General features: G+C 35.8%; 1 protein-coding gene across 1 annotated transcript in view; it reads left to right on the forward strand.

The window, feature by feature from the left end:
- The window catches only part of LOC134531104 (eukaryotic translation initiation factor 5B), a 342,833-nt gene that overhangs the window by 33,712 nt on the left and 295,355 nt on the right, over nt 1–13,766 (forward strand). Inside the window, exon 9 of the mRNA XM_063366652.1 lies at nt 479–708. Coding sequence (XP_063222722.1) covers nt 479–708 — 230 coding nt within the window. The remainder of the gene's footprint in view (nt 1–478; nt 709–13,766) is intronic.

A 13,766-nucleotide genomic window follows, 5' to 3' on the forward strand; every position in this document is an offset into this window, starting at 1 on the left:
TAAAAAATGTAAAAAAAAATTGTAAATAAATCAGAATAAAAGTAAAAATAAAAAAAAATATAACAAGTCATTGATCTAGGAAGTGACTACGTCAAACTGCTTTGGTGGTATTTATTTTATATGCTATGATAATTACTACTAACCATAGTAGGCAATCCAACTGCAATTTCATTTGAACTTATTTATTGGAATTTAACTGCTATGATTTACATCAAATGTTTTATTGGCATACCTGATAAAGATTATGGGAGGGGATTAAATATTTTATTTAAATTATTTTGAATGGCTTTTTATATTACCTACATATTATGTACATAGTTTTTGCATTTCATGTACAATAATTAACTTTTTTCATTTTGGTGGGCTCAAAAGTGCAAGGTTTTCTGTCCAGTGTAATCAAATAAGTGATTGAACACCTATAACCAGTTAATAGAAATGTTGGCTGAAGCCAACTGTAACTCATGTTTGTTTTCTGTAGACAAGTCTGAGACATCGAAAGGGGGCAGCGACACTGCAAACGTGGTAACAAGGCAGAAGAGTCGGGATGACGAACCAGAGGAGGACCAACGACAAGACGAGAACGCAGGGGACTCCGAAGAGGGTACGGATTCTGAGAACGAGGACAGCGGCAGTGAGAGCGAGGACAGTGAGGATGAGCACAAAACAGATGCTGAGAAGAAGAGGGAGCGTGCATTGGAGAGAATACGGGTATGCTTGTTGTGTCTGCCGGTTTTTCTCACAGCCTAGTGATTTTCATGATGAAGGATTAGTCAATTATTTCAGTAAACATGTCTTTTCAATAATATAATACTTTAGAAAGTTACACATGACTTGACATTGTCACCAGAAATAGCTTAAATTGGTGTTTCATGTCATAAAATTAGAGATGGGCTAAGGCGTAGCTTCAGTTTGACAGTTGAGTTCATCGTACTGTACAGAAAGAGACTCAACAGTAGTTTTCTTAAATCTCTCTGAATATTTTATATGTGAACAAACATAATATCACATACTGCTATTTTTAAAATACTTAACAGTGAAAATTTGTGTTCATATTTTTTTATTTACATTTTCAAACAAATTAGGTAGGTTTCTTAAAGTATGGTTTATTTTACGTACAGCAAAACCCCTTATATACACAAAGAATAAACTGTAATTGGAGAGAAAACTCTAAGAAACTCAACTTATACATACGTTACTTCAACAAATACCTAATCTTTACATTAAAGAAATATTTAATGTATAATAGCCTGCTAAAAGGTATTACTTATCTATACTCAAGCCATTCCCAAAATGCATCGCACAAAAAACAACAAAAAGTTTATATTTACTATTGACTAAAATAATTCTTATTTGTATTATAAGGTTTAATAACAAGGACAAGTGTTTGAAATTTCCGAAAGAGAATATCACATTAGAGCTGTGCCGATACAAATCAGCAAAAGCTGATTTTGCCGATATTTTGTTAAATCTAGGTTTCTGCTGATTCCCAATACGCTTGTTAATTTTCAGCCGATATTATTGTAAAATGAAAGTCTGTCATAACCTAAAAATCCACCAGTAACTCTTTTCACTTTTTGTACTACTACATCAAACTCGCAACATTTCTTAGCTACGTGTGCCAGCCGTACATATCAAACTTAAACATCCTATGTTTAATAACGTTCTTGAATCTAGGACATCATAAGTAAATATATCAACACCACTGTAAAGTTAGATAGAACAAAAACTTGCTTTATTTAGAGCATAGCTACCACTACAAACAACGGAAAATACCACTGCCTGAATTGCAAAGAAATATTCGTAATATTGTGACGGAGACTTTTTTAACTAACTTAACTAAAGATTTTAAAACTGAATAAAAAAAATAATAAAATAATATACTACTTGATATAGCGTAAATCTTTTACTGTTTCCCTTGCAAAGCAACCCCATGAAACACATTTTCGAATAATTGTTTGGTACCGTAAATTTTCGCTGCTGTGTGCGTTAAGATGCATTGGAATTCCCGTTCTTGGATTGTAAACATGAACCAAGTCTCACAATTTTGCACATTAAATTAATTTTTTAAACATTGTATTTTGTTATCAGAATATTTCATAGTTGCTATTATTAAATAATCTTATTTTAAATAATTACTTATTTAATAATTAAATTTTCCAGCCTCCAATAGTAAATTCAAATAATTACTTATTTAATAATTAAATTTTCCAGCCTCCAATAGTAAATTCATGTTTCATTATGCAGTTAACGTGTCGTCAACAATCAAATGAAAACAAGCTAAATTTATAAAAAAAAAAAAAAAAAAAGTTACTTTTTGTTTATGAACTGAAAATGTAGAAAGTTTGTTTTGTGACAAGACTAAACACAATTATATAGTTACGAATATCAGTGTTAGAGAAGTTAATGCAAATAAATTTATTCTGAACAACAGAAACTATGTCTTTTTGCTGCAAAGTACCTGTATGTACCTGCTACTAGTGATACATCTAACAGACTTTTAAGTCTCTTGGACGTGGAATTTTTTATGGCACTAAAAGAAATTTATTGAAAAATTAATGCAGTAAAACCCTCTTAAGAAAATATTGGAAAAACAAACAAAATGTGTTTCTTAAGCAGTGTTGTGACTGAGAGTAGCAGCTCGAATTCCGGTGAGGGTACTGGGGAATAGAAAAACAATTTATTATCTGTTATATTGTAAAATAATATGAAATATTATAATTTTGTAAATTTAAGATCTAAAAAATAGTTTGTAGTAATTCACGTGGACAAGCAAACATGCAGTCTGCAGACTGATGTGTAGAGGATGTTTGTATAAACCTTGCTCAACGTATGCTGACATAAAGGAACCATGCATTAGCAGCCATGTCAATAAACATGTGTACTTGTTCGATGCCCTGTGCATACGGGCGGATGAATCTGCGTGTGTTCCAATGGAACCATGGGAGCTTCGAGAATACGCTGGCCTCGCAAGTGGGGCAACCCTCTGAACTTTGTTTGGTTGCGAGTGGTCGCCAGGAGGAGGCTGGGAGAGGCTAGGGAGAACACTCTGGTTCTGGGCCTGACTGAAAGCAGACATGTGTTGTAGATGTCCTGTAACCATACTGTAGTTAGTAAATTAAACTGAAGAATAAATGAGAGTCTTCAGGTTGATGACAGCATTTACTTCTCGGGGGTACAAATCTCTAAACTTGGCAACGAATCAGATCCGCTTGGTGTTTGAACCCCATGTAGTCCGGCTGCGACCACATTGTAGTTTCAACGGCAGCCGGACACAACAGCAGGAAAACTTATTAAAAGGATAAATAATAAAAATAAATTTTCGTGGGTTAAATAGTTGCGCTGTTCGTAAAATGTGCACTATTAAAGTCTAAATGGAATGCATAGAAGGAAACAATTATTAGTGAAACATATCTGATACAAATCTGGAGAAATCTAGAATTTTATATACTTTGTAATTGTGATATTTTTAGTAAACGTTCAGAAAATGTATTTAGTTGATGCAGAAATGATAAAATAGGAATTTGTTACAAATGAATGATTTCAGCATGTGATGCTATTTCATTCTGTCATTACATTATTCTTTATTTAAAATCTGTGGCTGGGATGTGATCCACAGGGGTGTAACTCCTAAGGCTGGTTGAACAGGTGTTACAGAGGGGCATATGAAGGGAAATACATCTTACCAGGAAAAGGGCTAGTAATGATATAGATATGCCAAGAACAACTTAAGAATGAGAGCGATAACATAACGGTTATTAACTCTATCCTCACCTTGCCCTTGAAGGCTTGTGAGTGAGGGCGAGTTGATAGAACAAAGGAAGTTTTTGTCTTGACTGCTGAATGCCTGATCATCACAGGCCATCGAGATATCTGGTTATCTTTCCATTATGCGTGGCCAAGGACATGCATGTTTGGTTTAATCACATTTTAAACTTTACGTTCCATTTCTAATAAGTTTTACTAACCGCAGTTCTTTTCTTAAAGATTAATAATACATGCGTAAACAAAAGTGAGATATTATTTTTAAAATCGTGTCTGCAATTAAGAAAATAATGACATAATCTCTGCCTCCTGCTGCCGCTCAAATCAGGCCAAGGAACTAAGGTAATAATCTTATACCCTCACCTGCGTTGCCGATCATCAATTTAATAATTATTAAAAAGACTTGGTGAAATGACTAAAAGTTCTTGAATATTTTTGAATGGATATAAAAATTTGTGAATACAATCATTTTCAAAGAAATTCTCAAGTTAAAATTTTCCTGGAATATTTAACTTGCATAAAAGCTCATTTCCCACTGTTAAATAATGTTAAGTAATTTTTCTTGATTTCACGAGAGACAATTTTTTGGGGTCTCTACGTTAGCGGTCATTTAATGTATCATCCTTATAATTTTGTTTACGTTAATATAGGTTAGCGAAAACTAAATTATAAGAATTTAAGAGTACTCTTAACTGTTTCTCAAAATGGTGTACAAATATCCGTATCCACATGAACATAATTATTTTGTACCATACATTATTAAAAAGTAACACGTACGAAATACACGTCTATTATATACCGTCAACCTAGCTGAAAATGGTGCATGACACATGGGAAGTGAAAATAAATGAACAGCAAGTGACAAATATACTCGGACAAAGTGCCATAGTTACCATAAATGGCCAGATATATTTTGAGCAAGTTGATGTTACAGCATTGCTTGACGTGCCGAGCATCCATGTAATTCCAAACCTAAATTTTGTGTGCAAAACAAATGGTCACTATGCTCAGAATGTGTTCGGGCATGTAATGGGTTGAGATTTATGCTATAAAACAAAGATTTTTGGTGTTGATTTAGTGCTTTTTAAGTGGGAAATTCTAATAACCCCAAAGCGTATTAAACTAATGATGTTAAGGTTAATGGCATGGGAAACTTTTGGTCCTATATTAATCTGACGTTTTAAGCAGATAATTTCTTAAGCCGCATCATCTTAAACAGGTTTTACTGTAATGTTTATTGATAAAAATCTAGGAATTCTTTTATTGGTGCAAGTTTAGTTAAATTTTTTCTATAATGAGCCAATGTATGGCTATGTAAATTTTTTTAAATTATTTACATTTGAAAAAAGAAATCCCATTCATTTCATCTTAGGTTATCTTCCTCTTTAATTAATTTTTTTTTACACAAACTAAAATACATGTGCATTTGCATGGCATGCATTTCTTAGAATGAGACATTTGGGTAAGTATGTAAATTTATAAAAATTAATAAAACCTAAATGTGTTTTCCCACGTTTTGGAATCTGTTGGTAAATTAAACAACTCTGGTACTGTCATTTTGGCAAAATTTTCTGTATTGGTACAACTCTACTATACCTCAAACAAATATTTTAATTTTGTGTTTAATTTAAGTTTTAGTTGACTCCATAGTACTAGTCATTAAATATTATGAAACAAAAACATTATATTTATCAACTTAAAATAAACATAACAATAAGAACCGTGTACCAAATGCATGACGGAATTAATGTAGAGTACCGATAACTATCGTTGTAGTACACACTAACCATGAAAGAGTCCGGGCTGTAAAATCTAGTTCACTTTCCATGAGAGAAAGTGCGTGCGCTGAATGCAATCGACGAGCTATCAATATCGTTACTCGACTACATGCACGCACTCTATTCAGGCATTAGCCTAACTAACCATGATGCCAACTGGTGCTTGCTACCTTTTCGTACACTCCATACAGAGGAAATGAAGCAGATAATTGAAAACGTGTCTGAAAGAGAATTAACTCATTGGACAACTTCGTATACCTGTTAATTAAATAAGTGAGCTATAATTTACTAACAAATAAGGGATTTCAACGTCAAATTTTTTTTATTATGGAACAAAGTTTTTGGCTAACTTCGACATGAGAAAGAATAACTTACATTGTACATATTATGGAGAAAATGGAGGGACTGAACCATTTGATCGAATTTGATGGGAAAACGTATTGTGTGAGAACTCTTAAATGAGTTTCACGTAAATAAAAACCAGTTTTTACTTCGTATACGAGATGTAAATAGTGGGAAGAAAGTAACTTCCAGGATGTAATTTGAGAGAAAGTATTGCATTTCATTTCAAGAAAATGTAGTCAATTGTGGGAAAACGTAAATTCTGAGAACGCAAATACAGGGTTTCACTGTATACACTGCCCGCAAAATGTATGTTTCGTTATTTACATCTCAAAACATTATAAATCAACATCAATTTGGTATAAACCTGACAAACAAACTTTAAAAAGAATATACACACACACACACACACACACACACATATATATATATAATTTTTTTTTTTAATTGCAGCATCAATCAGTTGTTTTGATGTTCATTATACTTGTATCTTCATATCTTTGATTATTTATTGAAAATGTGGGTTGGCTTTATTTTTCTTTACAACATAGGCTCCTGGGCATTTGCTTATAGATATTTATTTTTTTCATTTGGAGTTTCATTTGAAAATGGGAATGATGTTGTCACCAGAAAATGGTGGGAAAGAAGGGAGAAATAATGTCAGATTCAACCCTTTCCCCATTGAGTTTATATGTATAATTTCGGTGAAATTTTATGTTTATAGTCCAGTTTTTAAACACATCCATTGTAGTGTTAAAATAAAAGTCTATTAGGTTATTTAAAAGATGCAAAAAATATCATATTGGCTGTAAACTTTTTATTGATAAGATAGTCCTAAATTAAAAAGCATACTATTAAACCTAGATGCAGATAAAATTCTGCTAATTTATTTTACTTCGTACCAATTTGGAGCTACTCTTTCAACATTTACCAAAACATTATCAGTATTAGTAAGTTTCTGCATGCTTTTATTTATTTTGACCCTTAATATTGTAGCGTAATCCATTCTAACATTCTTAATTTTACTCCACATAAAAAAAAACTTCAGCAACCTCTCCAGCTCAATTAAATTTTTTAATACCCGGATAAAAATAATCAAGTTTGGACTTAAGTCTGTGACTGATCTCGGCTCGGCTTGCCTCTACTCAAAAAATTTGTAGACTTGACCATTTCTACTTTCTCCTTTTTACTTTTTAATTTTTTACTTGAGAAACATTAATTTTCAAAAGCAGGCTTTTCCTAAATGTTTGTATAACTATGACACGTATCTTCATGTTTCTTACACGAATTGTTTTTAAAATGTTTGTGATGTACAGAACATGATAATTGATCATTGATAATTATGTTAAAAAAAGGAATTACTAAAGTACTCAAGTTTTTTTGGTACATTATATTCACAAAATGTTAAATTGTCTTAGTTTAAAAAAAAAAAAAAAAACAATTTAGTGAGTATTTTTTATCCTTCTTGCACGTGAACATAAACATTTACTTCAAAACACTTCATGAACCATAGATCCTCATTCCTTAGCATGTGGACCCAGATGATGCCGCGGTGGTGAAGCTGCAGAGCGTCTGGAGTTTTCATGGTAGATTGATTATGTGGGGTTTGCCATTGCCTCCCATGGTACAGAGGTGAAGCTACAACACAGTACCTAGTCCTTAACCCAGAAAGGAAATTTTTCCACTAGTGAAAAATGCCCATATGGACCATAAAATTTTAAAACTCTAATATTTGTTTCGTTCATCAATCAGAAGCTCTAATTACTGAGCCAACTAGATGGTAAAACCTTGGATATAAATATTTGTGTGGGAAAAGTACATAGCACCGGCAGTCCAAGAATTTCACATGCCTTACAACTTTTGTCAGTCTCACAAGGCATTTCATTATATTGTGCATTGAGTGCAAAAAAAAATGCAACATATTTTCACCATTGTTAAAGTTTTGCTTGTGTACCCTTTTATCTCTTGATGTTGGTTATTTATTTTCGTTACATCCTGGACACATGAAATGTGATGAGGCTGTTGACAGGTCATGTCTGCTAGGAAGGAAAAAAAACAATGAAATGCATTGTGCCATGATGTCATCTTTGAACCTGCTTTACAAAGCGAGTGAAGGCAAAAGTGGTGCTACTGGTATCATTCTAAACTGCCTCGGTTTTTTTTCTTCTATATTGTTGCATACCAATGATGAGTAGTGACAAAATACTCATGCTGAATCACTGTTAGGTAGCAAGTTTTATGGTTCAAATTGATTGCGCTTTAATATCTTTTTGCTAGGATTTCTTTAGAATTACGTAAGCTCTGTATTTGCTGTGAATAAGCTACAAAATGGATAATCCACCCGCGGGTAATGGAGAGTTGAGTCATACTGGTATTACATTGACCTGACGATAAAATAGATTTTTAACTGTGCGTCAGCATGCAAAACTAGTGAAAATGTAAAAACAGTTACTCGTAAGGAGCACATGTCATCGCCATCACTAGTACAGTTCAACTCAAAAATCATCAAAGCACTTTAGTAACTGTGTAAAAGCTTACACATTTAGCCTCTTCTCTCTCCCATGTCATCCTTCTTTCCTGCATGAGAGATAAGCTCATGATCAGAGAATTTTCTACTCATCTGAGAAGACCAGATCTGATGTTGCCTGACCCTTTTAGCCTTAAGAATGGATGCAAGCTGGAAAGAGATGACTGAGCATGTTAGGGATTGTGTATACAGAATGGGAGCCCATGTCTGCCACAATTTTCACCTGATGATTTTTTTTAGCTTATGGAGCTTCTGTCAAATGGGGTCTAGAATTGAATCATGCTTTTGTGGACTCACTTAGCTCGTTTTGGATCCATGAATTGAGTCTGAAGCCAGGTCATGGACGTTACATTATAGTAGTCTTCATTTCTCTGTATAAGTATTTTGCATTTTCAGATATTTTGTTACAGTTTTGCAGTACAGCTTCTATTTTGCATTTTTGTCGTAAACATTTTTTGAATTTAGCATTCGTTTACTGGCGTAATTATTATGACATTTGAAATTACCCTTGTAAAATAATAAGTACCGTATTTACTCGCATATAAGTCGCGGCAATTTTACCAGATTTGATGAGAAAAAAATGAAGTGCGACCTATATGTGAAGAAAAAATTTTTTAAAATTTTTGAGAAATTTATTTTTGCAATATTTTGCTTTAAAATGCGAAAAAGAAGTTTATATAGGTATAGGCAAATTTACTTACAATGTACACATACAGTGAAACCCCTTATATACGTTACCGCTATTTACGTTTTCCCGTTATTTGCACTATATTCTTCAGGTCCCGTTTAGTTCCCATTTAGTCCAATACAATACTTTCACGCAAATTACGACTCAAAAATCGAATCCATCCCGCTATTTATGTCACGTAACAACCATAAACAACCAGAAAATACCGTGGGTACTTTAAGAGTAGATAAGATTAGCTAGTAGGCCTAAAAACACTAAAAACATCATGCAAAACGTAACGTTTATAGTCGGCAATAAACATTTTAAATCTCAAAATATACATAGTTTATAACATGAAGAGTTGCTTTTATTTCTAAACATGTAATAATCTAAGCCTAGGCGTGTAAAAGTCCGAGTAATTATAGCAGGAGACAATCTAAAATGCACGAGGGAAAAACGTAAACTCACGAATGTATGAACGTGGCTGATTGTTAATTTCTGATACTGTATTTATGTTACAACTTAGCCGAAATACTGGTACGAGACAAACTTCACAAGATAAAATGAGCGGAGTCTTGGTAACTGTTTTATACGTATTTTATAATTTCGGAAGTATTGTACAGTTGACGCATATTTTTTAAACTAACAATTTATTTCTGGGGATCGTAATTAATTAATTATTGGTATCAAGACATCAAGATGGACCTAAACTTGACACATGTCATGACAGCGAGAAAACTGGTGTGTATACCAATAAACTGGTATTAGAACTGGACAAAATTGGTACACGGGAGGTGGAGCTTGTGCTGAAACATGACTGTCATACGCACAGAAAGTGCTTTCTTTTATTTAAATAACACTTTTTAATTATTATTATTATTTATTAACATTTTATGTTTTGTTCTGTGTTCACGTCTTTGGACGTATCTGCAACTACCATTCTCTATGGTGTAATATAAGTGACGCCGAAGCTCAATTAACAAGACCCCTCTAGAGAACATAGGACCTAAAACGGCAAATTGAACTTTTTATTTAATAATGACATAAGAGATTTTCCATTGTTGTAAAATCCTATTTTAAATTTAAGGAATTGTGATGTATTAATTTGTTTTGTTAATTGTCTGTGAGTGATTTTGAACGTGTAATTAAGTCAACAATTTTAATGATTCAGCCAATCAGCGACGTTGTTACTTAAGATAAGCGTCACTACAGAATTAACAGTAAAGGAGTCTGAAATTAACGGCGATGATGGCTGCATAGGCCGGGTTGAAATTCCCTTAAAAACCAATGAAGATGAATAGCTGGATAGGTCATCCTACAACCAGGATGTTTTGAAACGTCGTTTACATCTTAAGTATATGTTATTTAATTAGGGCACGTCATAACTGACGTGTACTGAGGTGTGTTTTACCGTGAGTAACCAGCGACTCATGATGCTATGCTAACTTAAATGGTTTCTACCTACCTACATCGTGATTTTGCCGACGGACTATCAAATATTACGTTTCATTGTTGAGCTATTCTAAAATCATATTGAGATAAATATTTTTATTAAAACAATCACGCATCCTGTTTTCCATACTTGACTTTTGTTCAATCACCCAGAGGTGAACTGAGACAGATGTCTCGAGATGCTCTACCGCAAATATTCAATGAGTTCAGCCGCGGAAAATAAACACCAATTTTAATAACGAACATTTTAAATAAATATTATTTTCTCACGTAAATAATTTATTATAAATCGAGATTTTCAACAAACATTATTATTTTGAACCATATGAACTTTTGGTTTCATGTTACCATGTGTGCAACCTAACTCCTGTAATTTTATCAAATATAAAACAACATACCACTGGATTGATTAGAAATAAAACATACTTTTATTTAATTAAAGAATATTTATATTAATCGTATGTTTATATGTTGTTATTTTACAGTGTATGTGTATGTGTCCTTCATAATTCTAATTGATTTGTTTGTCTATTCCCATGCCTTGTGAAGGTTTTTATAGTGAGAGAATATTTAATATTTCCCTTGTGTATCATACTACATGATCTTTAAACTATTAAGGAATTTACATAGTGCATAAGGGTGGCGCCCATATCTGAATTCTGAGAATTAGTTAAAGAATATATTTATTTTCCAGAGCCATAACCATCCATAAATAATTATTCATTATTTAAACTTCCATATTTAAATGACAAGTATATATTGTTGTTATGTAACGATACCACACACTATCTGTGTATTTGTGTATATTTATATAACTAGCACACCACAGATAAGTGGCTACCACTACGTGGAGCCCAACACACACTGATTCTGTCACTTGTCTAAGTACAGAAGAGTGGCGCCCAATGTGGGGCCAAACACTACACAGAAGAGTGGCAACCCAACTAGTGGGGCCCGAGTTGTTTATATCAAGGCTAATAGGTTTGTTTACATACAAACAAGTATTTCATTGAACTGTCAAGTAAGCAGGGTATTTGTTGTGATTGTAAATTTTAATTTGTTGGAGGTCAAACACAATGGCTCAGCAAACATATAATTTAAGAAGTAGGGCCAATAGCATATGTGAAGAGTGTCCTAAAAATCACAGCTCTGACAGCGACACATTGTCGGCCATGGAGGAATGTAATTCGCCAGAGACAAGAATAATGGATGTACCCACACGCTTGCACACGCAGCATAGTGAGAGGTTAGGGCGGCCAGTGTCACCTCTTCCCACAGGAGGGGTAACACCAGAACAGGACAAAACAACAACTGCACCGGGAACATCCACATCGAGTCCTGACATGACACTAATGCTACAACAGGTGTTACAACAGCTCGCCAAACAGGCAGAACACACAGAGCAGTCTGAAAACAGGATTATGTCTCGACTAGCCAATCAGTCCGAACACACAGAGCAGTCTGAAAACAGGATTATGTCTCAACTAGCAATACACACCAAGCAGGCAGAGCAGATGGAGACAAAATTAGACCTCACTTGTTCCAGTGTACAGAGTCTAGAACATAGTATAGAGGAGAAGTTAGTGCAGCAACAGAGGGAAATTAACCAGGTCGTGGAGAAGGTGACTCAGACAGTTGAGCGGGTAGGAGAGTTGGAAACGCAACTACTAGCCATTCGTGAGAATGTGACCCTAGAACAACATGGTCTGAGGGAGTTTTGTCAGCGCAGTCAAGTCAGCATGAGGGACGAGCTGCATGGACAGACTCGACGACTCGAGGTCAGGTTGGAGGACATAGAGGTGGCGACCTCTAGTCTACGAGATTGTTTACAGAATCTGACTGTAAGTCAGAGCCCTACACCTGACGCAACTGGTAGGACACGGCGAGAGGCACCTGAAGTACCTCCTACTAGTACATGTAGACCACTGGACACCACACCTGGGTGCAGTTACAGCACCTATCCTACAGAATCACTACCCAGGCAGACTGTAGAGACTAGGGCAGCAGTTGGACCTAGGGCAACTACCACATCAACAGAGCGCCATCTGGACCCGGTAGCTCTGATGCACCATCCAGCAAAGTTGTGGGCAGAGGCCATGCCTACTTTCGCAGGCAGGGCAAATGAGAGTCCTATGAGATTCCTCAGAAAATTCGAGGAATATGTGACTATGTTTAACCTCACCGATGGAGATGTTCTGAAATGTTTGAACAACGCATTGAAAGGTCAGGCATTCTATTGGTGGGAGCTGACCAGCACCAATACACACAGTTTCACTCAATTTAAGGAGCTGTTCAGACTGCAATTCTGGAACATCAGAATCCAGAGTAATCTGAGGGCACAACTCCACACAGAGAAATACGACCCAAGGAAGGGCACATCTCTGGAGGCACATTTGTCTAACATGTATGACAAAACAAGGTATTTGGATCTCCCTATGACCGATGAGGAGTTTGTGGCTGCCATGTTGACACAGCTGCCACTGAAATACCAGAAGCAGTTGTCTGGCCTACACTATCGTGATGTCACTGAGTTTCGTGATCGACTGCTAAACTACGATAAGCTCGAGAAACTGGATCGAGTAGCACCCAGGACAGAGGAGGCAGAACGAGCACCACCTCATCAGAAGCAGCACCAGATCAACCCTTACTGGCAAGGACGTGAGGGTAAGCAGAAACCAGAGCGTCAGGCCGCAGTGAACTACATAAGTTGGCAAGCAAGGGGGGAAGCACCTCGTGGTAACGGTGGGCCCTACCACAACAGATACAAAGGGGCACACTACAACAGGAAGCGTACCTGGTGGCCCAGCAACAAGGGATACCACAGTGGTGAAGAGGGGGCAGAACGAGCCAGGAAGAGTGCCTGTTATGAAGAGAGAAGGCGGTCCTACTCGCCGGACCAACGGCCACCCAGGGAGTCCCACAAATACGGTCGTCGTGCCTCATCCGATGATGAAAGGGAATATCACTACAACCAACACCGTAGGATGAAGGAGAAACAATACCACGACCAGCGTGAAGATTCCCGCCTGCCATACTACCTAAGCCCCAAGACGACAGACAGCGGTGGAGGCAAGCCCCACTACAGCCACCCGTCTGAGCAACCGGCGTCGCCCAACAGGACGTTTCGCCAGAGCCAACAACCTGAAGTGACTAATCAGCATGGAGCACGTCCACGCTATCTGCTGGAAAACCCTGTTGCAGCAGAGTTTAAGTCCGCAGTACAGGAAGCAGCTGGTAC

The sequence above is a fragment of the Bacillus rossius genome, chromosome 3 (assembly GCF_032445375.1).
Source record: "Bacillus rossius redtenbacheri isolate Brsri chromosome 3, Brsri_v3, whole genome shotgun sequence".
In the NCBI taxonomy this organism is placed as follows: Eukaryota; Metazoa; Arthropoda; class Insecta; order Phasmatodea; family Bacillidae; genus Bacillus; species Bacillus rossius.